This window comes from Lepidothrix coronata, unplaced genomic scaffold (assembly GCF_001604755.1).
Source record: "Lepidothrix coronata isolate B3197 unplaced genomic scaffold, Lepidothrix_coronata-1.0 Scaffold8, whole genome shotgun sequence".
In the NCBI taxonomy this organism is placed as follows: domain Eukaryota; kingdom Metazoa; phylum Chordata; class Aves; order Passeriformes; family Pipridae; genus Lepidothrix; species Lepidothrix coronata.
This window is the reverse complement of record NW_016690188.1, coordinates 1,777,696-1,805,240: the sequence shown is the minus strand read 5'-3', so window position 1 is coordinate 1,805,240 and position 27,545 is coordinate 1,777,696. Positions and strand designations below refer to the sequence as shown.

General features: G+C 39.4%; 1 protein-coding gene across 2 annotated transcripts in view; it reads right to left on the bottom strand.

Annotated features, from left to right (window-relative positions):
* Positions 1 to 11,703: 11,703 nt before the first annotated feature.
* GPAM (glycerol-3-phosphate acyltransferase, mitochondrial) overlaps positions 11,704 to 27,545 on the bottom strand; it is a 32,921-nt gene continuing 17,079 nt past the window's right edge. The window contains exons 12-21 of one of the 2 annotated variants that reach the window (XM_017839890.1): positions 26,459 to 26,544; positions 25,310 to 25,425; positions 24,417 to 24,487; positions 23,057 to 23,321; positions 22,420 to 22,562; positions 21,027 to 21,104; positions 17,525 to 17,665; positions 16,517 to 16,706; positions 16,349 to 16,407; positions 11,704 to 15,200 (exon numbers count right to left, since the gene is read on the bottom strand). In XM_017839890.1, coding sequence (XP_017695379.1) covers positions 15,084 to 15,200; positions 16,349 to 16,407; positions 16,517 to 16,706; positions 17,525 to 17,665; positions 21,027 to 21,104; positions 22,420 to 22,562; positions 23,057 to 23,321; positions 24,417 to 24,487; positions 25,310 to 25,425; positions 26,459 to 26,544 — 1,266 coding nt within the window. In that variant the 3' untranslated portion in view covers positions 11,704 to 15,083. The remainder of the gene's footprint in view (positions 15,201 to 16,348; positions 16,408 to 16,516; positions 16,707 to 17,524; positions 17,666 to 21,026; positions 21,105 to 22,419; positions 22,563 to 23,056; positions 23,322 to 24,416; positions 24,488 to 25,309; positions 25,426 to 26,458; positions 26,545 to 27,545) is intronic. The other variant, XM_017839895.1, reaches the window with a different exon arrangement.

Genomic DNA, 27,545 nt, shown 5'->3' with positions numbered 1-27,545 from the left:
TAAGCAGAAACAAAGATATAAAGAAACTCTACAACAATTCTATAATAGCTTCTATAAGAAATTCATTAATAAAAGTGTATTAAAACATATTTAGTAAAGTTTTGTGGTAGAGATTCAACAGACTGAATCCAAGAGCTGGAGCAGAGTCTAACAGTTTTATGAATTCATAAAATAGTTTACTGGATCTCATGAGCAAGACCCTGGAAACCAAATCTGAAGCCTGAAGCAAATTTTTTACAGTTCATATATAACAACAGAACCAGAGGTTTTTAATGACAGTGTTGACACATTGTTAACTATAAGTGAAGCTGAAAATGCTAAAAACAAAGAGAGTAAAAAATTGAAAGAATTTCCTGAGTGTTGTGAGTACTTATATGTTTTCTGTTTTTTACCTGGAAGCAAAACCATTAATTGAAACAAAGATAAACAGTAAATCACTGCTGAAATCCTCCTTCATGTCACTGGAAATTAATAGTGCTCTTTAAAAATCCCTTTGGATGAGAACAAGGTTATAACGTGCCTGAGCCACTTCCAGCATTCTCTTTTTACCATTTGTTTCTTTGTAATGTACTGATGTACTCCTTTTTTTTTCCTGACTGGAAAGACAAGAGATAGGTGCATTTGATGCTAATTATGTAGTACTCCTATAAAAAATAAAAATAAAAAAAACCCAAACAACAAAAAATCTTTCCAAGGCATACAGATCATATAGAGGAGAAAGACAGAGAAATCTACTTAATAATTAACTTAATTTTCACTTATATAGTCAAGTATTATTAGGCTTTTTTTAAAAATATTAAGTGTAGGAAAGCAAATGCTGCAAAATTAAATACATTAAAGTAGTGTCAGTCCTCTTGTTTCACATAGACAATCATGATTGGGTTATCATACTAAGAACACAGAGAATACACTGAAATGGGACCATTTAAATAAAAAAGAATTCACTTTCACCTCCTTCATCAGTCTTTTTGTAGTGTGTTTTGCATGAGCTAATAAATGATTCATTGCAGCCGTGCTGCAACCGATTGCTGTAACTTCGCATATTTTACTGATGTATATGAACAAGCAGCTCTTAGACTCTCAGGATTAAGAGATCTATGCTTTGAATTACTTCTCATTTCCATTCAAAGTCCATGCAATTCTTTACAAGGGCTCTTCAAAAGAAGTTCTGCAAAAAAAAAGCCAGAACATTCACAAATTAAAACTCAGCAGGGGTGAATTCATATGTGGTGAAGAAAGGAATTAAAAAAAGAAAACTGGTTCCACTTTTACATTTTTTAAAAAAGCAGAACAATTGTGACCCTACAATGATGATAATTCTCATAGCAACTCAAAGTTAAGTGTTTCAAAGGCTGTCTGTGTCTGTTAATTTGTCTAAGTATGGCCTGGAGAAGCAAAAATAATAGAGATTCCACAGGTCTACTCTGGTTCCCAACAGGTGCAAAGAAATTGAATAATTTAGGCTGGGAGGGACCTCTGGAAGTCAGGTGCTCAAACACCACCCACTCTGCCTTGACACAGGGCCAGCTTAGGACAGGCTGCTCAGGTCCTTCTCCAATCTGGTGTTGAAACTTCTACAGAGAGAGATTCATCAGCCTCACTATGTCCTTGCTGTAGGATTTTGCTGCCCTCACTGTGGATTTTTTCCCTGATATCTGATAGGAATTTCCCTTGTTGCGGCTTGTGTCTGTTACTTCTTGAGAGCAGGGTAGAGCAAGCCTTTACTTTGGAGATTGAGGAGAGAATATTTGGTACATTATTCAGGTGTTCAGTCAAGGTGAAGAAGCACCTCAGCTCCAGCTAATGCAGCTCTGGGGGCAGTTTGCCTTCATGGCCTGTGCAAGCATTGCTGGTGCATGAGCAGCTTGATGCCCACCAGGCTGTGCAGGTCCTTTTCGATCTCTAATTTCTATATAAAGCTCAGTTAGTGGCACTGAGAAATAACTAACATCTCTATGTGTCTTCTGTACTCCCTGAAATCTTAAATCATTCCAAGATTTCCTCGGTGTGTCCAGTGTACTACAGAAAAAAAAAATTCCCTGAATTTTCCAACACAATTTTTTACTCTGTCCTTTACTTTTATCCTGGTCTGTTGTTGTCTTCTTAGAAACCATTGATCCAGAGTGGCTTTAGAAGACATATCTGGAGAAGTCCATCTGGAGACACAATTAATCCACTGTCTTTCTCAGAATAATTGCAGTAGGAGATGAAAAATTTGAGTAAATACCTGATGCCTCTCTGAATTCATTAAGCGTCAGTCTCTACTGTGAGTTAAGCTTTTAAATTACCTGGAGTAGAAACCCAAATTTTTCAGCAAGTGTGGTAAGTAATTTATCTAACACTTGGTATGTAATTGGCCTGCAGCTTGTTCTTAGCTCATCTCTTTGGGTGATGACTGGGAATAATCTTGAAATCCCTTCCCAAACAAGTAGCATCCCCTGTGGACTGACACTACAGTCCTTTAAATCACTCTTTTCTGCTGTCTAAGGATGTTTACACATCATGCCTGGCTTCACCATCCTGCTCCCAGCTCCACACTGCTGCACGGAGTTCCCTTAGCTCCTGCACTACTCCTGATCTCCATCCTTCTGGATTATTCCTCTCTTCCAGCAGTTCAGCATTTATCAGCCATCAATAATGTCCTGGGCGTGGGAGGGGGAATGAGGATTTTATAAGCATTTTCCCTTTGGGTTGCTTCCTTTCTGAAATCCTAATCTTAGATTGTTTACCCAGGGAGACAAGGTTTTCCCACAAAACAAATGGAGAGACAGAAGAACAGAAGAGGAGAAAGAGAGGCCTTCATATAGCCCTTCATGGTCCAACATTACTCTTTTGCAAGGGTGGAAAGATATAGTTCAGTTGTTTAATTTTTTCTCCTGCCCAGAAGTTTCAAGTGGGTGTACGTTCATATTCACTAAGCTGGTGTCATTTAATGCTGTCTCAAATTGTTAAGCAGTTTCTGAATCCTCTCTGCTGATGGATGAGGCAATTCTGTCTTTACGTAATTCAGAAGAGCCACATGAGACTTAGTTAATATTTATAAAGCATTCAGGATGCTAAGTTGAAAAGGGTGATGATACAAAAGCTCTATAAAAACACTCACAATTTTTCAAATTCTCTGATGTCGGAGGTCAAATTAAAGACTCATTTTCCCCCTTCATTTTCCACCAGTAATTGTGTCCCCTATGGGCTGTGTGGAAACAGTCAATACCCAGAAGCCAGTAACACAGGGAATTTAAAAAGAGAGAATAACCTATTTATACTTGGAAAGGATGACAGCCCATGAACAGCAAAACCAATGAAATGTTATTTCCTATGAATCTCTGTGTCCTCTCTCCTCTAACAACCACCTCATCATACATCTTCCTACAGCCCTTACATCTCCCATGGGCACAAGGCAGTAACAAGCAGTAGTTGATCCAAAACCACCGAAGGGCTGATCAGCTGCTGTGTGCAGTTCAACCACCCAACTGCTGCATCTTGGAAAAGTGATGGAGTTGAACTGCGTGGTGATGATATGATACTTGTTAGAACATCTGCAATTACTCTGACTTGTGCAAGTTGGTTAAAATTGCCTGGAAAAGGAGACAGACATCCCAGCTGTCTGAAGAACCTCATTTCTTAAAATTGCCAAGCACAGCCGCAAGCAGATCAGACCGGACTGAGGCTCTTGAGGCCTCTTGATGATATCCAGCTTCTACCTATACCTCACTTCCAAACAGCTCCTGGTGCCAGCAAAGAAACAAAACACTGTTTAACTGAGGCTGGAGAAGAGAAGAAACAGTCCCACCCTCCTGCAGGGCAGTACCAAAGAGATGCAATGGGGATCACAGTGACAACAGCAAAGGCACCGGACTGGAAGGGATGTGTTACAGCTGGCAAACATAATCACCAGTTGGAGAAACATCATAACCCATAGGGAAACATACATGTTTATTTTTCAGGTTGCATCTACCATGCAGAGGAAAATTATAGAGAAATAGAGTGTTTGTCTGTGTTTGTATCTCCACTCAGCCGTGGCCAAAAAGGGAAATCATCAAGCACAGAGATTTGTCTAATGTGGAATGATTGGATGGCATATGGCCTAATTCAGTGAGTAACCTGAGGCAGTCTGCCCCCACAGCAGCCCAGCAGTGCAGTGCTGACATCCTTCAGCCCCGCAGGCTCCCTGGGGCTTCCCAGATGCAGCCTCTCCTCCCCGGTAGCCACCTCCTGTTGCTTGATCCAAGCGCTGCTCCCAACCCTCATTGGGGGCTGAGGGGTGGCATGCAGCTGTTTCTAAGACAGAAAGGTATAAGTTGTTTCATTTCTTAGCATGCAATGCCCACAGCTTCTTCCTGTAGACATTCAAAATGATCATGTCCCTGCTCTGTATCAAGTCAAGGGATCACTGGGACCAAGCTCCTGAACAACAGCACCTTGGCACCACACCCTGATTGAAGTGGTGGCATCCATGGGCCCATGTTGCCTTCACTTTCCTCCCCTGGTGCCAGCTCCAACATAGTTTTGGTCCAGAACTGGGCTCTGGATTATTTCAGCACTGGAGCCTGTCAGAGATATCTCCACTGTTTTGTTCTTCTGAGTTTGTTTTCACACATATCAAGTCCCTAGTCTTGTCCTCTTCTGTGTGCTTCCTGAGGACACCCTTTTTCTGCTGTGCCTACAAAAGCAGGGTGTCCATCAGCTAAGACCCCTGCCTACCTCACCACCAGTATCACCCTGCTGTTGGTAACTGGTCTCACCAGCCATCCCTCTCTGCTGCTGGTGGCTCTGCCACTGTTCAGCATCTCTTGCCATGCTGCAAAGTGCCACAGCCAATCTTCATCACAGCATGTGAAATGTTTGTGTCCCTCTTCTCACTGTTGGGACACATTCATACACACACACCCCAGAAGAAATTTTGTCACTGTAATAGACTTTTCATCCTCAATATCCAAATGCCCGTTGTGCTCAACGTCCTGTTGGGTTATAGAGCAAGCGCCTCTAGCAGGAGCAGCAGGGAGACCTGGTGCACAGACCAAGCAGGCAGATGCTTGGAGACAGAAGATGAACAATTGTTTTTCCAGGCTGGAGTTACCAGTAGCATCAGCTGCGCTGCTGCTGGCTGGGAGGTGAGCAGAGGGAGCTATCATTTCGGATGCTCAAAAAGCTGCTGGATCCACAAATAATGGAGAGGAAAAGAAATGCAGGAAAGCAAAATGAAAATGCGTGCTACAACAAAATAGGCCTGAAGTGAATAATCTGGGGACAGATTAGCTGTAAAACTCACAGCTGCCCTCCAGCGGCTGCATTAGATCCCTAAATCTCCTCCATGCTGGATTAGCTAACATTTCAGCTGTGGAAGAAATCCTTTTAGAGTTTGACTTGTGTCAGAGTGACCACTTCTGTCACAAGCAGGTTAAGACAGAGGAATTGATTCTTTGTCATTTTTTATTAAAGGAACCAAATTCTGGTCCCAAAGTTTAGTGGCAGGATAATAACAGTAGTATTGCTACTAAAACTGCCAGCAGCCCAGGCTACAGAGGACAGGCTCAGGGAGTTAAACACAGACCCTTCTAGCTCAGAGCACACCTTTGGATTTATGATTTCTGGGTTGGCAGCCAGAATCATGCTCCTTCTCACTTTTAAACCATCTCTATGGCAATTGCTCTTTCCTCAGATCCAAGCTCAAGTGTGAGCTCTGCCCTGCACAGCATCTGGAAGGAACAAAGGAACTGAAGGACCTTGTCATTGCTGCTTTATTCCCCACACCTTGCTTTTTGGGCTATCTGGAAATTGCTTGAATTGCCACAGAAACCTAAAGTCTTAAGGTAAGAGGCCTTAAAAATGCTGGTGCAAGGTATTTTTGCGCTCCTTTCAACCTCTCTGCGTCAGTTGTTCCTGTATCCAACTTGGCTCCCCACCCTGTTCTGACAGTGGCCAGTGGCAGGGAGCTGGGCTGGGACTTCATTGTGCCTGAAAAATAATTCATAAGAAAAGGGAATGGAGGGAGGGAAGGTGCGGAATTTTATTCAGCTGTGCTCCCAGCAAAGCCTCAAACCAGCTGCCTAGGAACAGGGAATATGGGCACTGGGAGGAACTGAGCAGGGAGACAGAACGGGAAAGAGCAGGATTTGTCAAAGGTCAGTACTATTGTCAAGAAATGCACATGAACAACAATTTCTGGGCTCCACAAAGCCATCTGGGCACCGGGACAGAGATGTCCAGCAGGGCCCTGGCCACCTCCCTGTCCAGCCCCACACCAATAAGCTGTGTGTTGATGAATTAGGATGTCCACTGGTGTTTTAATAACTCTTCTTTCTGGGATGTTTGAGATTGAGGTTATCTTCACAAGCAAAAGCCTGCAGAATATTTTAAAATTAAATTAACGCTTGTAATGCTTTGCAGAATATTTAGGAGATGTAGTGATACTGTGAGAACACCTTGTATCCACATTCAGCTAAAGCCTTGGAGTTGCCCTGCAGCACCAGAGGAAGGTTTACAACTAAAGGGGGATAAGCTGAGTTGGCAGCCCTGCCAACCCCTCTCCTTTCCATCTACCTTGAAGAAGATCCAGTTCTCTGTCTTCTACAGCTGTAGAGGGGCACTGGTTGCATGGAGCGTGTATATGACACGGGTCTTCAACCCAGAACTCTAATCTTGCATCTGGGACACAGGTCTGGACTTGGAATGATGGCTGTGTTTCTTTAAAATGCCTGTCTGGACCAGAGAGCGCAGGAGGAAGAGTAAAGCTTCTAAAATGCTAAATGCTTCTCTCCTAATGCATATTTTTCTCTTGAAGCCAGGTAAACACCACACAAAGACCATAGGCACTAAAAGTGGTCTTCTAAGGTGGTGGTGTTCGTGTCAGGTGCCAAACATAGCCTGACTCCTGCAACTATAAAAATCAATCACAGCAACAGATAAAATCAACTCCAAATGAAGTGCTTTCCATCTGGCCACCAAGGAAATGATTGTTTGTTTCTAAGGGACAGTCAGGGGGCTGAGGTTTGGGAATGGTGCTGTTTGGGCCGTCACCAGAATTTGCAGCTGTAGATGAAACTCCACCACCATCTGCTGGACACACTGGAGATGGGCTCGTCTGTGTTTGGCTATGAGCAAAATGACAAAATCCCTCTACAGAAAAAAGTTTAAAATGCTGGGACCAAAGTCCTTAGTCCCGTTTTCCAGCCACTGGGAATTTTTTTCTACCCATGGACATAAGTGGCAACTACACATCTCCTATGGAAAGTCTGATTTTATTTCATTTTATTGTAGATAGATCTGAGAGGCAATTCTTACAAATACAATCTGAATGCAAAAGCAGGTAAACAGTGGGGGAAGAGTGTTTCTTTAGGCAATTTAAACAAAAACTCTTATGTTGTTTATACAGTGGTGAGCAGTCAGACTCGAGGTTAACCTATTGTATGAGAACCTATTGGGAGAAAGAAATCACTGTACCAGAGCAGATAGAGGACATTGCAGTAGTCACACAGCACTAACAGGGAGAACTGAATGTTTTGTATGAAAGAGAATCACCCTGAGCTAGTTGGATCAGGAGTCTCCCTGTGCCTCCCCTCCCTTCATTTATTCCCACCTGCTGTGATGATGTTGGACAGCCAGGACCTGCCAAGGCTGTAGCCCTCAGTGCTTGCCACATGCTCCATCCTTGCTGTGCCATGGCTGAGCAGGTGCTGCTTGTTCCACTCCAGGGGCAGGAATGGGGCAGAGGTGCCCAGCACAGGATGCACCTCGGGATTGCCAGCACAGCAGGGCACAGCTCTGTGCACATTCATACCAATGCAACCACAGAGGCACTGGCCCATCCTCCATCCCTGCCCTGAGGGCCTGGGAGCACCTCCTGGGCACCAAAGGGCTTTCTAATAAACATAGAGCATTAAGTGGTCTTCCCAGAAACACATTTGGAGAATATTTAAGAGCCGTGTGCTGAGTTCCATATCTCCGTGTATCAGACCAACATCCCTCCAATCCTCCAATGCACAGTCCTCCCGACACTCCCTGCCCTCTCAGCTCCTCACCTCTTCTCATGATTTACAACAGCCTGGTCACTTCCCTGGGGTTTACCTCCAGGACGTCCTGCATATCCAAAATTTCCTGCACCAAACCAACCTTCCAGCTTATGCCGAGTCTGCAGCAGGGCACGACACACCAGGCTATTGCACCAGCAATGTCTCAGGCCTGCTGCATCATTTAGATCTGATTCTTTAATAAATGAGGAAGTGAGGCTTTAATAAAAGATAAGGGAGCCTCGGACTGCCTCGCTCAGACTAATCCTTTAATGGTTGAAAATGATAGACAAGCTGCTCCAATTTCTTATCTAGCATTTTGCTTTGAATTATTAATAACCAATTTGTACTTAATTTACTTAGTTCAGAAAATCAACTACATGTGTCACTGATTCCAATATTTTTCATTTTTATTGCCTTCTGCATCGACAAAGGGATAACTTCACATAAACCAATTGAAAAACAAAAACACACACACACAACCTCCTGCCCTGGTTTGCTGTCCCAACTCTCTGGAGTATATCCAGAAATACCAGCTTCTAATATTTCTATGCTTCTTGGCTTCAGACTTCCTTAAACTACAACTGGAGTTAATGAATACAGCTGGTAAATGGATAGAATCCCCCTAATATTTAAACCAGTTTTCCTAGACTCTTGGACAAAAAGAAACATTTTGGGGTAAAAGGGACAGAATCTGAAGTTTTGAGGGGAAAAATGGAGGAGTTTTAAAACTAAGCACCAGAATTAAATCACACTATAATTAAGTATTACAAAAATGTAAACACATGTCTAAACTTCCTCATCTCCTCATCTTTCTCATCTCCTAGAGAATTCATTTTATTACATGTAATGATAAATTTTGGGGGAGGTTAAAAAATATTCTTCAAAGACTGTGCCCTGTGGGCTTCATCAAAACGTAATTTCTTCTCATATAACATATAATTCCACAGCATAAAAGTTCATTTCATTAAGTCAAGTTGATTATTTTCAAAAATAACAAATAACACTTATTCAGGAAAACAAATATTACTGGACTAATCAAGCTGGTCTCCAAAAGGAAGAGAAGGTTAATTACAATGACAGGAGAATGAAACGTCACAAACATTTCAAATCCAAATGTTTTTTTGAAAGATTTTATAGAAAACTTTTGATAAAAAGTTTGTTCTACAGTTTCAGCCCCAAAACTAAACAAAGCCACTACTTCAATGCAAAGTTTTTCTTCCAATTTCTTTCCCAAACACCTTGCCAAAATAAGAAAGCACAGGGAGAAACATACCTGCTTTTTAACACATCGATTTTTAAGGATTTTCTGATAGAAAAAAAAAAGGATAAAAAATACTCATTAATTTTAATTAACATGTCTGGATTTTCAAGTACCTTATTTTTATATTCTGGGGGCTCTGTTTGAATGAGAAAGCTGAGTCGCCCAAGAAATAATTGCTGTTAAGAAAGATAATGATAAGGACCTGGGAACAGGAACAATCACCAGGATGATGAGTGCCTGAACTTGTAGCACACTGGAAGAAGAAACTGGGGAAACTGGAAGCTATAAATGGCCAGCCAGACAGTGAGACAAAGGGAGCAAATTATAGTCAAAGGTGCTGAATTATGGTAATTAAGTTTAATGAAGGAGAAAAATCAACACAGAAAAAGGCTTTTACAGCTTTCCGACAGGTAGTAGTTTAATTGGTTCTCTCCATTCTGCAGAAAAAAGAGGAAGTCTGATTCAAAAAGAGTTGAGCACTGTGGCCAAAATTAGGCTTCAGCTACATTTAAAAAACACATACATTAACATGGCCATAAGGTGAGCCTGTGAAACTTTTCACAGATACACAAAACACTTAATTGGGAAACAACCAATCCATCACCTCTTCCTTAGCCTCATCTGAAGAAGGACAACAAATCAAAGGTGTGACATTGGTTTCATAGAGGTGCTCCAGCTAACAGTTAACAAGCCATTTTGGGTACCAATTACATAGCAACCAGTACACACACAGGACAGAGCTCTCTAAAAGAAGCTGCTTTTTGGGAAGGATCATGAAAAATCTTCCAAAGAAAATCCATTATGCTAAAATAGCGGCCTGTCAATTCTGTGGCATTTATAAATGTTGTTTTCTTTGGGTAGATACAATCACTGGAGCCAGAACTCCAGAGATAACACAACAGTCAAGGCACTAGTAAACCCAAAACTCATGGAAAGCCAAGTGGTATTTCCTATTTCCAAAGCAGTGCCAGAGTTAAACTGTAAACTGTTAACAGATTACAGGGTTAATTTCTAATTTATTATTGCAATCTGGAGCAGTCTGGAAGGTGAAATGCCAGGGACAGGATTCCTCACTCCTTTTCCAGTCATCAGGGATTTTACTGCTGACAGAGGTAGGAGGCACCAACACATCTCTTGGTGAAAATGCTCACACAACACTCAAGACAGAGCAGAGCCAGAGTGATGTGATCTGGTTTCTTCCCTAGTCCCTTCCTGCTCCCTGCTGGCACTCCATCTGCTTTTTGCCCAGCAGAGACACTAAGCAAACATTTTTACAAAACAACCTTAGTAACTAATAGTTATACAATAATTAACTAAATAGCCTTTGTTTCTTTAACTGTCAATGCTTTGTGACAGATGAAATCTGAAAGTCTCTTCGGAATTTATGGTCTCTCAGGTCTGAACTCTGGCGTAACACACAGCAGTGAACATTTCACACATATTTCTTCAGAAAGAGATAGGAAGCCTCTTATTCTAAGGACAGCATCAACTATGAAACTTTTTGAACAATTACATTAAGAGGTTGACCAACTCAAAGAATAATAAATAAAGACAACAACTCTTGCACAGCAATTGCAAAGCACTAAGAACATCTATAAATGAAGACTGAAAAGAAAATGTTTCAAGCAGCAATTCAGATCAATGTGGATCTTACCTTGAAAATACAGGGCTGCTAAAAACATGGTGTACCATAAGAGAACAAAGCAGAGAGCTCAAAGCAATGATCCTTCTAAGTAAGCCTGACAAGCTTTTATTATAGAAAAACTGAATTAAGCAAAAACTAGAGATAAGTGCTTTATCTGACATTTGGGATTTCAAAAGACTGAGAAATAGGAAGACATTTACAGAAAGAATAAAATGTAAGGTCATCACCAACAAGAATTGGGTTTTATTCAAGCTATTGGCAATAATTGAATTTTAAGTTTCCTGCTTCAGCCTAGAGTTGTCAATTAGGCAAGCCTTGCTTGCATGTGAACATTGCTAGAGGCCTCTTAAAGAATCAGCTGATTATAACTTTTTTTTTTTCCTGAAGAGTGAAGCAGCATCCCTCCTTCTCAATTTAGGTAATGATCATCTATGCAGGTTTTATTATATTAAAGCCTCACTCCAATTAATTCACATTTCCAGATGCTGTCACAATTGCTGACAGGTGCTTATTGAACTCCAGGTCAGCTTGAAATCACCACAAGAAGGCACAGTCTGCAGCATCAGAGCCATCCCAGGCTCCTGCATGACACAGACACTCCCCCAGGAGGCGAGAGGAACTCCAGAAGAACTCCATGTACAAGAGCCTTGCAGGGATGGGGAAACAGAGAAGCAAAATGGCACTTCCATTTCACAACAAAAGAGACAGCGGCTCAGGAGTCAAGATGTCACCTCAATCTGCTCTTTAAATGGCTCTGCTCCAGCACATACACAGTTAAGAGATACATCTACAATGAAAGCTTTTCATGGTTTAATTTCAGAAACTCCCTGCAGTGGGACAAAGTTAGTGAATGAATTATCTCAGCAAGTTATTTAAAAAAAACTCAATTAAACAGACAGAAAAAAAAAAAAAACAAAACAAAAGAACACTACAAGAGCTTGTCAAATGTCATATTACCAAACAGTTTAATTTATTAAAATGACTCCAGTACACCTCTGTGCTTCTAAAACAGACACAGCATTACACATAACAGGTAAAACGTGGTAACATTCTCAAGTCAGCAGTTCCTGGCTCAGTAGCACAGAAACACAAAAGCAACAGTATCTTATATCACCTCCCAGCTCAACCTTCTTCTACAGTGGTGACTGGGATGCTTCTCTGTGGAGCAGGCAGTTGAATGCAAGTGTGTGCATATGCTTCCTAATCAGAGATGGGTGAGTAAAACCCTATGCTGTCAACGGGAAGGCAGCTGTGCCTCTGACCTCAGTGTCAGTAGAAAGTAAATACACAACCAAGACTATGATCAGTGGGGCCCTGGATTGCTGTGGCGGCACAGCAAGTGAAATCCTACATTTCCATCACTCTAAAAACGTGAGATCTACAGGATATGTATGGAAAGATTAATTTTCTCATATCATGAAAGATCCTGGCCCAAAAAGACTTGCGCACCTGAGTATTATGCTCATATGAATGACGAGATTCGTGTAAGTCTTTATAAGAGTCTTAAAATACATTTGTGGTAATTCAGGGCCAGTCCTTTCTTCTTTACTGGTTAACTTACTGAAATCAAGCAAAGGAAACATGAGAAGTTAATAAAATTATAAGACACTGAAGGTGTAAATACAGTGCAAGTGTTGGGTTTAGTTTTTGACTGTTACAGCCTTATAATTTTATATTCTGTGCTTTAATTTGAGGGAAAAGCATAGATGTTGTGTGTCATAACATACACACTTGCATATATACATGTATACATACACATTTGCAGCAGAATGCAAAGGCTTCCAGTGGCATATGATTCGTAGTACCCATCTCTCACATGCAGGTTTTTTTCATATAAAATAACCCAATTTTAGAGGTGCCCCCTCCCTCTGCATATATAAGCATTCATTATTGCGTATTCACATGCATTATTGCCCTACCCACTCACTGATTTATATTAACCAGATTTTTTTAATTTTTTTTTTTAATATAAGCCATAAAGTATCTTAGTTGCAACACCTAGCCAGAACACTCCAGTGACCACAGTACTCCTGGGTTTTATGGTAACTAATACCTCCGTTGGCAAAACATATTAATAAAATGCCCCAAGTTTTGTTTGCTTCATATTGCTTCTTTTTTAAAAAACTTTTATGTACAATCTTCGCTGTTAGTACACTCCAGATTTACTGAAATGCAGTAAACTATGAGAGCTTGTTATTCAGAAGCACCTAGTCTTTTTTTGACATGAAATAGAAGCCATCAGCAACAAACGTTGTATGGAGAATTCATCAGGTGAAGGAAGGGTGTACATCAGTAAATATGAGATGAAACTGCTTCCTAAACAGTTAGTAGACTTCACAAAAACTATGTGTGATGTAGTCACTGTCCTGCTGAGACAGCAGAAGGACATAAGAACACAAGCGACTCCAGGGTCAGTGTTTATCCATATTAATGTAGCTTTGGTTCAGAAATTCTTTAAGTGTTGTAGAGCACCTGGTTTAGTGACAAAACACGTGCGTCTCACAGTGCTAACAGTATAATGCTAACAAACTATAAACTGCAGGTTTCAAATATTAATAGCATTTAATAAAAAAATTTACAGAAATATTCTTGTTGACAAATGTGCAGTACAAATGCAAGGTCCTCGGCCACAAAGTCTAATTTCTGTGCATCAGTTTTGTGCTGGCATAACAGTGCAAGTGCTGGGATTCAAGTATGCTTTTCCATATTTATGTTAAGCAACAGAGATTACATGATGAAGTTTGGGGGATTTTCTGCTCATAAGGCCAGGACATGAGAATCAAGCAAAGCAATGCAGCAACTGAAATGTTTGATTTCCCTCATCTGGAAGTACCACCTCATCTAGAAGGCAATCTAAAGGAGGGAAAACACATTTCACAAGCAAACCAGCTTCACATACCACCAAGGTACTGCTTCAGCTGGATCAGTTGTACTAAAATACAGGACTACAAGTTGCAATCTAATCTCCACTCACATGAAGAGAAGATGAAATCTACAGTGCAAGTCCTCCATGCAGTAGGATCAAATTGCAAGACTAGAGTCCTGTTTCATAGGACAGAATTTATTCATCATTCAGTTTTGTTTATGAATTATATTTTTTTTGTCAGTTAGATCACAGTCAAAAGTACATTGTTTATATTTCTGGGTTTCTAGAGGTACTACTTCATGCCAATTTAGATCTGTTCAGCAACAGAATACAATATGAGCATTTGTTTCCAAAGAATTGCAGAAGTTATTGCTGAAATTTTCAGAGCCAAAATTAAAAACTATTTCACCAAATCAAGTCTTTACTCCACTTAAAAAAAAAAATCTGACATCCTATTAATTAAAAAAACCAACCAAACAAAAAACTCCCCAAACTTAACAGTTATTTTCAATTAAATAATAATCTAAGATATTCACACTCAGGCAACTGTCTCCTGACTTTCATCTGGCTGAGTGACAGATGCCACAAAAAAAACAAGAACACTACTCTCACATTCTTCCTGACAGCAGTGATTAGTGCAATTTACCACTGCACTACACAGCTCTAACAGTGCAAGGTGTGCCTGCTGACGTTTCTCACAATCTTCTGCTACATGATCGATATTCTCAGATGTCTGTAACTGTAATTCTCATTAGAATTTTGGCATTTATGTTAACATTTATGAAAAACTATGGCTTTATCCACAAAATATATAGCCTGCCTAAGCAAAAATTTTAAACCATTTATTTAAAACAATAAAACGGAATTGGAATGAAAGTTACTTGTTTATGCCATAAGCTGTGTTGCCACTAAACTCAAGATCTCAGGGCTAGCTACAGATCACTAAGGTGTGTACTTGTGCATCTGTTACAGTCTTTAAAAGTATATTTAAAACGTAACACTGATAAAACTTCACTCTTCATTTTACATCTAATTCTAATAATTTATCTTATTTTTTGCAATTTGTTTAATTACTTGTATCCAAAGTGTCATCTGAGTATCGCTGTATTACAACAGGACTGGGACTGTAAGAAACCCATAAATGCATATGTAAGAAGGCACTTGTCTTCCAGTAGTTCAAGTCAGAGAAGGCCTTACCCGGACAGTGGCACCTTACACTTTGAAGAATTAGCAAATGTCCCCAGGCTTTGCCACAGTCTCAAAACCTGTTTTCGTGTCCCTGGACAAGGTGCTGTATGTGGTCTATAATACCATGAAGCTCATGACGAATTCCAGTAGTTTTTGCCTGTTGCGCTGAGGTAGGAATGTCGTGCTTAGTTCCAAAATGGTGTCTTTGCTTTGCTTCGTCTGTTTGAAAACCTAAAGCACAGCATGAACATATGTGAGTATCACCACGTTAAAGGAATCTCCTTCCTTTTGTGATTAAAATTTTACAGCCTATACTAAGTTTTCCCTCATCTACAAGACTTTTTTTTTTTCCTTCCTTGAAGGCTTAGGTGGCAATGCCTTTAGGTGTTCAAGTGGTATGGAAGAAGAGAAACTCAGAAATAAGTACATTGTATGATAAACAGCCAACTCTTAACAGCGAGAGGTAAAACACCCAATTAAAAGACATCTGAATTGAAAGTGTGAGCACTTTGAAAACAAGAATGCAGATGCCATGCTCTACATGGATGCTCAGCAGATGCTACCTAGTTTCACTTCTTTTAGTTTATCTTGCTGCTGGAAAATGATGGATTCGATACACGCTTTCTTCACAGCTCTTACATTTATAGGAAGATACCTTTACTATAGGCCACCTATTTTTAGATTATTTAACACATCAGAACTTAAACACAGAGGTTTGAAATCCCATATCTAGCAAAATTTTGCCTAAATGATACTTTCAAAATTATAATGCTAAATCACATTCGGAATTCAGGAAGCCATGTCATTCTGATGAAGGAAGAATGCTTCACTTACAAAATCCAATGAGGTGATTTAAAATTCAAAATGCTACTGGTAATGTGCAAACTTTAATGTTTATTTTAAAGAACGCCTGTATCCTCGTGGTGGACACTGGAGGTCTACAAGGATGGTTCTGCTGTAGATCAATCACTGCTAAGCCAAAATTCAGTAACTAATGCTTTTTTTAAGATTTAAGTAGTCTTCAAAATTAAATTTAGATGTTACTAAGCACAGAACATGCTCTCAGCCTTTCAATACTGTTCAATAGGGACATGGAGTAGAGCAGAGGGACTTCATTTTCTGTGAATAAAAATGTCTGGTCACCCAGCCATCAAGACAGGTCTTCCCAGGGGCAAGGAATGCCCTGTTCTGCAACTTGTGCTCTTTCTTTTACAGCCCTGAGCCCGAAGTAACCAAAATGCTCAAAACCCACAATACATTTCCACACATACATTCACAAACTTTAAACTGCCACTGAAGAGATGTCTTTAAATGTCAAAATTGTGCTCATTATTAAAATGAAACTTAATAGTCACCAGATTTGAGCACCAAACACTTACCCCAATGTCCTTGAACACTTTCACTGCATTTTTCACATGACTGTAGGTAGCACTCTCAGCTGCAAGAAAGAAAACCAAGGGATAAGCAAACTGCAATTTAATTTGGGCTACCTTGTAGTAGGAAGAGTAGAATGACTCAATTCCAGTTCCAAACCCAGTTTAACATACCATACACAGCAACATTCCTCTCCGTCCTGCTTATTAAGTGCTTGTGTAGCTTTTGAATATATTCAGATTCTAAAACAGGACCACTAAAATTGTGCACAAAGATGACAGCAGAGCTATATGCCTCCAGTAAAGGTCCCAGTAACCTCTGCAGGAAAGTGATGTACTGCTGGTGCTCTTGAGACTGGCTCACCTAAGAAAAGGCAACAAAAGGTTCAGTGACAGAGACCAGCAGAAACAACATATGATCTCCAAGACAGAACATGGCAAAATGGCAGCCAAAATAATTCTTTGTACAAAAAGGAGTATGGGGGCATAGAACATTATGGAAGCATAGCAAAAAGGCAGTTTACCATGAGGCACAGAACAGGCAATGCACATCACAGATCAATGCTGTTTTTTCTCCTCTGAGGTATAACTATTTTTCTAAGTTAAAATTAAAGACATCATACTGTTCTCCAGCCAACAGAAGGGTTGCCATGCAATCACAGATATGGACAGATGTTTTCAATTGTTAACAAGATATCCTAAAGAGTGTTTGTCAGCTCTGTGAGAAAACTGGTAACATACCCAAATTCAACATGAGCAATCTATGAAGAGAAATATAGGCTGAATATAAATACCAGCTCAATGTGCCCCTTTTAGAGTGCATGCAGTCAGTAAAGACTAAAACTAAGATACTTGAGTATTTATCAGTTTTCATGACTCTAATAATTGCTATTTCATGACTCTAATAATTGCATCTCCCTAAAAGATTATTTGATGTTTCTTCAGCTGTTTTCCTCGTGTAAAGGGCAGAAAGGTATTTTGCTGACTGTACAAAAATACTACAGGCTAACACTGCAAACCAACAACAAAATAATAATAATAAAAACAAACAAACAAACAAACCAAAAAAACCCCAAATCCAACTAACCAAAAAAAAAATTATAATTACCAATCCTAAATGAGCACACTAGTTTGTATCTCTCACAACAGAGTTCAATATTATTAGTCTTATAGAAATATTACCTTCAGGTAGCAATCTCTCTGCTCTTCTCCAAAATCACTGTCTTCATCTTCCTCGTCACTTCTCCAAGATAATGGCTCAGGGAGTTTTTTATTCCAATGATGTTCTGTAAGACTGGGGCTAACATCCTCCTGATCATCCTGCTTAAATTTGAAAGACAAGGTGGTAAATAGGTAAAAGGTCCAAATCCAAGCAAGCAATAGGGTTTTTTATAACCTCATCTGACTAAACCAGTCTGTTTATTAACTAATATTTAATGGAAGCAGGTGAGACTCAATTATAGACAGCATTGAGAAGGGAGAAGAGACATTTGGTGAAAAAAAGGTTTTTCTTTAGTTTCCCTGTCGCTTTAAAGTTAAAATCTTTGCAAGTGTTGCTGAATCTTCCTACCAGAGGCCATGCAGTAGCAGCTGCCAAGCAAGTGTTTTCAGCTGTGTTAGGACAGACAGTTGAGAAGCTCTCCGGTTGTGGTGTTGCTAACCTCTGTACTACAGTTGCCTCAGAGTAGTAAACTCTGTGTTATTGTATTACAATAGCTAAAAACTCAATGCAGAATGCTACAAGTTGCTGTTTGAAAGTAGTAACCTATTGCCTCTAATGATGATGCTCTTGCATTTGTCCCCAAGTGAGATACAGGCTGGAACAGAATGAGTCAGTTTAAATCAAGAAGGCCACAAATTATTTAAACCTTGATTATGTTAAGGCAAGTGTGTCAGAAGTTCAGGTCTACAACAAATGAGGTTCCACAGAAGTACTCCACCTGACCAATGAATGTTTGATGCAACATTCAATTTTAACAATGCATCTTCAGAAATGAGTTTTAGAGATATTATACACACACTCAGAAGAACAAGAGAGACCTTAGCATCAGTCATTCACCATTATTTGTTTTGCTCAAAGCAGCAGAACAGGAAGGTTTTTTAAAGTTCAGCATTGCTGAGTCAAAAAGGAAATACCCCTGCATCTTTATTCCATTTAGAAATGGAAATCAGAAAACATTAAAACTAAATGGATAACAGACACGTTGTTCATGCGATTACTGTGATAATATTCATGGGAAAGAAAAAAGCCTCTGCAGCAAATGAAGAATGACATCCTTCCAGTCTTGCACTCTGATAAAATATTTTATTTTGAATGAAGCAAAGGTCATAAAATAACCTTAAAAATAAATCCCAAAGAGATCACTATGTGTTAGGAATATTTTTTAGTTTTTGAAGTAAACATTAAAATCACAGGAGAAGAATTTTTTAAAAAAACATGGGTCAGTCAGGCTCAATTTAACGGGAAATTGATTGATGTGTTAATGTCAGCAGTAAACTGAAATCATTACAAGGGACAGAAGCTACCACCTTTCCTGAAGAACAGGTTGTAAAACCCCCACAAGCATTGCCAACTTCTCTGAGGTTGGGAAACAACCATTGCTTACACTGTTTGCATTGATTATGCAAATTTTTAACATTTTAAAAGCAGGTACAGAGGTCTCCCAAGTTTAAAAAATTTAATGAGGGAATATATCTCATTTTTCAGCATTCAGATGTTGCACTGGTGGTTTATGTCAGACATTACAGACAGATATTTCTATACTGCCTAACAGGTACTATGTCACAGCTCTAAACAGCGAAGTACCAGACACAACAACCATAACTTATAGAAGAACCCTGAGGACCAATTTCATGCTTGACTACACAGAACTGCACATCTACTGCTGTCCACACCTATTTTCCTCATCTGTCCCCAGGCATGGAACACACAGGTTTCTTCCTAAATTCTGATTAGCATTAATTTTTTGATTTCTCTAATGATGATTGCAATCTAATGCATGACAACACATGAGTAGTTCAGATAAAAAGGAAGCAGTAGCAATTCCAGAGGAGAATGTTTAATATTCAGGTATAACAAGTAAGTAGTACCTATGGTAACAAACATTAAAACCAGAAGCATATATCAAATGGCATGCACTATGATTAGAGTGAAGCAATGGCCATTAACAAACACACCAGAAGCAGCTCTAACCTCCTTTGAGACTGGAGGGCTGCAAGAAGAAAGCAGCCAAACATGTAACTCCTTTTCCTCATGATCTTTACATTTACATTACAAGGCAAAGTGCCAAGTCCTGCACTTTGGCCACAACAAACCCCCCCAGCAGTGCTACAGGCTGGGCACAGAGTGGCTGGAGAGCAGCCAGGTAGAAAGGGACCTGGGAGTTTGGATTCACAGGAAGCTGAACATGAGCCAGCAGTGTGCCCAGGTGGCCAAAAAGGCCAATGGCATCCTGGCCTGGATCAGGAACAGTGTGGCCAACAGGTCCAGGGAAGTGATTTTTCCCCTGTACTCAGCACTGGTGAGGCCACACCTGAGTGCTGTGTCCAGTTCTGGGCCCCTCAGTTCAGGAAGGATATTGAGGTCCTGGAGCAGGAGCACCTCAATATGGAGCACCTCAAATGGAGCAGAGCAACGAGGCTGGTGAAGCAACTCGAGCACAAGTGCTATGAGGAGAGGCTGAGGGAGCTGGGCTTGTTCAGCCTGGAGAAGAGGAGGCTCAGGGGAGACCTCATCACTCTCTACAACTCCCTGACAGGAGGTTGCAGCCAGGTGAGGGTTGGTCTCTTCTCCCAGGTAGCTATCAGTAAGACAAGAGGGCATGGTCTTAAGCTCTGCCAGGGGAGGTTTAGGTTGGATATTAGGAAGAAATTCTTTACAGAGAAGGTAATCAGGCATTGGAATGGGTTGCCCAGGGAAGTGGTGGATTCTCTGTCCCTGGAGGTTTTTAAGATGAGACTGGATGTGGCACTCAGTGCCATGGCCTGGTGGCACCAACTTAGTGCCACGGCCTGGTAACCATGGCAGTGTTGGATCAAGGGTTGGACTTGATGATCTCAGAGGTCCCTTCCAACCTGGCTGATTCTATGATTCTATGATTTTCTTGCTTCTTCCTGGAGGGTGCCAAGGTTTGTTTACAGTGCACAAAAAAAGCCTGGGAAGCAAAGATATGCTGAATTAGCTGCCCCTGCTCCTCAAGTTTTCTTTATGCTGCACACCTCTGACAGATGGCACCACAGAGTGACTCCTCTACAGCCCTGAAACTGCAACCTGTGCCAGCTGAGGAGATTTTACAGTAATTCCAAGATTTATGCAAAGGAATCAAAGAATGACAAAAGATCTGGACTCCTGATTCCTGTAGAGCAGAAAGTAAACATCCATGCAGCTATGCTGCAACTGAAAGATCTCCAATAATAAATTAAATCCCAATTTTACAAGACAGTACAAAAACATGTGTCTTCCTTAGTAGGCTTATTGGTACAATGAAATTACACAGAGTCATTGGGCATCACAGGATGACTATATCCAAATGTCTGACACTTACAGAGAGAGGAATGAAGTAGTCTCAGTCCTGGACTTGTTACAAGCTTTCAGTAACAACATATATTTAGAACAAGTCTCACAACTAAGAAGCATAAACTACCTATATAGTGTACTACTAGTATAGTATCTCTATCACTTTACCTCGGCCACCAGAAGAATGCCATATTGTATCAGTCTTTCCACAGATTCATGGCAAACTTGATAGATCACCTGGCAGGGCTGCACAACATAAAAGAAATGCAATGTAAAAATCACATCCATTATACTCATTATAGCAACACCATTTCTTGTTCAGTATGCATGTTTTAGATACAGCAGTATTTTTCCTTTTATGCAAGTTATTAAACTTTTATCAGCATAATCCCAATGCACCCCTCTTATGTTTATCCTGGCAGACATTAGAAAAATTACAGTGAAATGGGATCTGTCCAAGTTTTTTTAAGAAATGCATTACCACTGGTAGAAAGCCACATTAAATATTCTCCCCTTTTAATCGCCTCTAACCAAATTTTAGTTTGTTAACAATTCTGAAATACAACCATCATAAAACAAATCATTGAGACTCACTATGGTGATTTATTTGAAATTTAAAGGAAAGTACACTTCAAAGAAATTCCCTTATGTGTTTTGAAACTCTGAATAAAAAAACGCCAACCTCTTTTACATTGTTCGTAATCATGTAGGAAATATTTTCTTAGTTAAAAAGAAAATAATTATTAACTCTGAAAGCAAAAGGATAACATTACCAAAGAACCTCACCATCTGACATTACATTACTGCCCAGACAAAAATATTAAATTTGGCTTATGCTTCAGTAAAAAAGGCATTAGTCAAATATGAGTACAAATTTAAGAACTAATTCAAGAATCCCTAGAATTTTAAGTAATTTCTACACATAAGAAAAAAAACACCTAGCACTTAAAGTTCAAAGTACACAGCGTCTGAAAAATGAGATAACATCAGTTCTCTTCAGTGTTTTGTAACATAACAAAAAACGAAGTCAGGCCATGTTTAAAACTGCCACTCAGTACTAGGTGCGGCACACTGTGACTATTGCTCTCCTATGCAAATAAGGAATATCTTCAGAATATGGAGCCTTAGTTCCCAGCATAACTTCAATCATCTATGTAAACTCATAGGAGCTGAGTACTCTCAAAGCCTTGTGTTTGTTTAGGTAAAAAAACCCCAACTAAATAGTTTGGGCAGAATGCAAATATAGCTGTGATGGTCTAATGACGTCAGTGACACAAAATTTGTTAAGTGGCATTAACAAGCCCACCTTGAATTGTGGGAAGCTGAGAGAGCAGCTCTTCCTTCTCAGGAAAGGCAAGCTGCAGGCTCAGCCCAGCATCACCCACTGCAGCACTTGCATGAGCAGCAGGTGGCACTCAATGTGTAACCCTCGATATCATTACTGTGAGACTGTACTTACAGTGAACAGATCAGAGCTGTGACACTAGCGAAAAGCATCAATTAATTTTAAAAACAAGCACAACAAAAATTTGACACCTGGACAATTAATGCAGTTACTTACCAAAGATACATTAAATTCATTAGAAAGCAAGTAACACAGGCTGGCAGCTTTTCGGACCAAGTGTTCTTGACTAATCAAACTGGGAGAAGCACCACCGGTGCCATTTCTGCACCTCCTACTCTGAATTGCATGAAGGCTGCAGGCTAGAGCAGAAACACAAGCAAAGTTTAATTTTCCAAAGAGTTTTATAGCAAAGGAAATGTCAAACTTTTGTTTTGCCTATTTCTAGGCCTAAAAGTAGTCAAACATTACACATGCAATTCAAGAATAAAGACAGAATTCACCACTATTTTGTGTTCAATAATGTCAGATCAAAACAGAATCTCAATAAAATGCTGCTCGTCAAAGGTTTTGCCATGTTGGCAAGCAGGTTTTGCTATGTTGGCTCAGAATTCTGATAGTGCCTTGCCTATGGCAGTGACCAATACACAGATACTTCCAAGAAAGATAAAGGATGAAGGGAAAAAAGAGTGGAAACGTTCCACAAACAAAATGCAAGTTTACTGTAAGATTGTTTGTTAGTGCAAACATGGGTTGAAGCAGGGAGCAAAAAAATATATTAAAGTAAATAAAAAACTGATGAAGTTTTTAGTGCAGATATTTTGACTTCATGGGTTTGGTAAACCCCAAAACATACCAATAACAGCCTCTTTAATGAATACATGAACTACTCCATTGCTGTAGAAGTTGAGTTCAAAGACAGCAGGTATCGTTACGCTGGGAGTGACGAAGAACTCGTTGTTTCTGCTCGTGTTCGTGATATTTACACAATTCCCCAACAAGTGGATGGCATGCATAACAACATCATCTGAGTTCCCTGAAAATCCCAAGTCAAAGTCACGGGCTAAGACCTCCTCCTTCATGGAGAAGAAATCTTCTACCAACCTGGAAAGATCAGTTCCCTAGAAATAAAAACAGAATCACACAGTGAAACAATTGTTCTGCAGAGGAGTTTATCTGTAAACTACATAAACAGGTATATAGCAAACACATAAACAATACACTAATTATTAATAACTCAAAGCACAACAGTTATATCCAAAAAAACTGATTTTCACTGAGGTTTGCTGAAGTAGTCCCACGTGTTTTGAACTACATGCCATTATATTTTTTAAAGCCATGCAACTATTTGGGAATGCAAGATTTTTGTTTGCTTCTTGGTTTATTTCACAGCCTGCAGAGACCTGAGTTGTTCTTCAAGAACATGTCAGAGATATTGTATTCCTATTATCTATGCTATAAAATGAATGCTCAATTATCTGGGAGTATTGTAATGAACAAAACTGTTCAACTGGCTTGGAACATGAGGAAAAGTCTTTCTTCAAGCACTTCCTTTTCTTGTTTTCTGTCACAACAGCTTCAGATCACATTGTAAAATGTTTCTTTGACTCTTCTATTTTAGGAAATTGGAAATACTGCACTGATGGGAATGGTGATACTTCTTCCACAAGATCAATATTTTTCAATTTGTTCTCAATTTATGTGCAATACAAGCTTCAGTCTAGGAGGACAAGGAATTTTAGAAAAAATGTAAAACACACCTGTAGGAGAAAAAAAATTCTTCCAAGCCCCATGCACAAGACTTGCATTAAACATTCATATCATTCTGCCATTGAGATATAATATTTTAGTACTGGGAAACAGCAAAATTAATTTGAAAATGAATGGAATAGTTCAACAGTGAATATGTTTTGAGATCTAAAAAAGTCTTAATGCAAGAAATCAAACCCATGTATTCTTTAAAAAAAAGCATAATGTTTTGAATTACAAAGAACTATTTCCACATGAGCATTTATTATCATCCCATCAATAACGGCTTGTTTTCAAGCATCCACCAGTAACTAAAATATTTGCACTCAGACTACCCGAAATCTATTTTAATTTAAATGCATCTTTCTTCTTTTCAGTATCAAGTAATAGCAAAATGCATTCTTTTTTTTTTTAAGTTAATAATGCCAAAGTAATGTTTGACTATTTAAGCAACACAGAAGCCTTACCTGCCTGTGTCTGTACAGCAACAAACAGGCAACAATGTGGGTAGACATCACAGCACAGGACTTGTTAGCAGCTAGAGGTAAACAAGATAAACTCGTTAAGCACCTGAAACACTCAGAACATCATTACAAGTGAAAGAGTGCCTATTATTTAAAAAACAATAACAGTGATGTTGGCACTGAACTGTACCCACTGAATGAAACACAAAGGATGTTGTGTCTATATAGTAACAATATTCAAATAATCAAAGTAACTTGAATTAAGAAGGTCGAATAAAGCTTAAACATTTACTAAGCTAAGTACTGTTTTGTATGCATTTCTTATACCACAAATCACAGGTCTATTGACTAAAGCATACACCATATAACCTATAAAACCTAGCAACACTGGTCCATGCAGCTAGGTGAGTTCATGAGAGTATGATCTTAAAATAATGCCATTCAGACACTCCAATAACTTCTTACATGAAGAGGTAAGAAATCAGTGTACCAGTATGACTATCAAACACTTCAGAGTACAGCAAGTTTAGTATACTAGTCCAAGCAATACAAAAGTTAGCAAAACAGACAGAACAAAAAGCTTAATCAGAAATCTAAATCAGGAAAAGAGTTCATTAAACTTTGAAGAGGAGAGAGGGAGGCAAGGCGTAGAGAATTGTTAAGAGAACATTTGAAGTCATGAAACAATCACCTGAATGGAGTGAATCAGGAAGTATGACATTACCAAACAACAAATTCATTCAGTCAGCAAAACAAACCAGGTAGTTGATAGCAACCCGGTCTAGTGGAAAGTGTCCGTGCCCATGGCAACAGGCGTTGGAACTGGATGACCTTTAAGGTCCTTTCCTACCCAAACCATTCTATGATTCTGTGGTAGTGATACTCTTAACACTTACTGAACAAAATATGCTCAGCCAAGTTGGATATCAGCTCTCTTCTGAAGGGTTCACAGGTGATATCCCTGGAGTTGGGCAGCAAGGCCTCTGCGCTTTCATCCACAGTATCATTAGGTCTAAATACAGAATAAAAATTAACATGATGACATTTAGGTTTAGATTAAAATGTAAAATAACCTAGACTGATATTTTTTCATATATACTAACCAAAATAGAGCACAAAACACCACTGTAGTCTGGTAAGGGCAGAAAAATGTAAGTAGCTCTACCGACTTTTACAGATTCTTTCTTCACACTAAACAACAATCTAAGATAAGACTACCAAAAGAAAAATTGCATCCTTGTTCTATGGCTATTCATGACTTTGCTGTAACACCAATTACACCCCACAGCTCTTTTCCCTTCAATGAATACGGACAACAGTAGAATAAGCAAATCTGCCTAAAAGGTGGATAGAAGCCAGTCTCTCCACAAGCTAGAAATGGTCTTTTGTATCGACCTACAACTTTCTAAAGGTAAATTACTGACTTCGTCTCTACCAGGAGGACAGAGGTTTGTACAGTTACAGCAGAGACCTCAACTAAAATGTGTATCTATGTAACAAATGCAGATCTAGCCCTTGACCACAGTTTTGCAGTTCTGAGTGACAGTCACCTCCTTGAGAGCAAGGGGTACTCACTCACAGATCCTATTTGTTTTGTAATTATTCCAAAAATCTTGTGCAAGTTTAGTGAGGTTTAAAACAAATCCTTCACTTTTCATTAAGCATGTCATTTTTCCCCAAGTTATTCTATAAAATTTATAATTAAACCAAGAGAGGTCACTAAAATAAAAACCAACCAAACAAAAAACAAAACTCAAGCACAAAACAAAACAAAAACCCACAAACAAACAAACAAAAACAAAACCCAAAAACCTTTTAAAAGCCTCCTCGAATTTATTTAAACAGAGCTCATCAGAAAGAATGCAATTCTTATAAAAAACTGCTGTTATAATTGTCTAAGCTTTTCAATTTTCTATAAACAATTAGATTACCCTTGAGGAGTTCAAGTACAGCTTGGAATGTAATGCAGAACATTAAAAAGACAAACAAACAAACAAATCCCAACCTGTCCTCCCTCTCAACAACACAAAAAAAAAAATCTCTACCTTGATGGAAGTATAGCTGGTAACAAAGCTTGTTCCAGAGAAAGAGGAGGAGGCACAAGTTTTTGGCTTTGGTTGTTTACATATTCCTGTTAAAATAAGAATTGTTATTTTTTGTACTTTTCCCACTTTACTCTTGCATTCAACTGATGATATTACTATAGGAAAAAAGGCAATTATTCAAACTGCAACTGTGATTAAAAATAGCTCACACTAAAAAAGCAGTAATAAGATCAGAGATATTAAAAGTTTTCAACAGCTTATTCATTTTTTACTTTATTTTATGCAAAAGCAAACTTCCCACATCAAGGAATCTGTACTTCATGCAAAACAATGCAATGAACACAATACATAACCCCTGTCAGCACCCTGCTGGGAACAACTCCTTTGAGACTAGCTTCTCCAGGATTAAATTAATGAGAACCGCCTCATTAACATGAGTGAGAGCAAAGCCTAATACCCATTCAGAACCAACACGAAGTAATTATTGCTTGCTGCTGCTTTTGTCAAATGCCAGGATGGGGAACTTCTCCGTAGGTAAACACTGGTGTACAAACTCCAGCTGCAAGACCCCTCACAGTGACATAAGCACCCAGAAAGCAGGCAGGGCACTGCATGCTTGGAATTTTTGAATCCCAAATTTCTCAAAAGCCTCTCCTTGTAGGTTAAGCATTTACACTACTCAGTTTTCAGGACTCTGTGTTCCTTCAGTTTCTGTAAAGAATGGGAAACTAAAGAGTCACTTAACCTGCTGCTCAGAAAAACAGTTCCCTCCCAGGAAAGCTGCTTAAAAGACTTTCACAGCCAGCTCACTCTCTCCTGCTTCCAAGCCTGTGCTCACAGAACTGCAGAGGCCCAAAATTAACCCCCAAAGCTCATCTGCTTTAGAAAAACCTGCAGTGACATAACCACAGTTATACTTCTGCAAATCTTAGTTAAGGCATACTTAAATGATTTATGCCATTTATCACCCTTCTGAGGTATAATAAGGAATACACATACAAATGAGACCTGACAGAGGTTGCTGATTAGCATTTCTCTAGATTAAGAGGGCAGATAACCTTCTTTTCCTTACACTGATCCAAGAAGA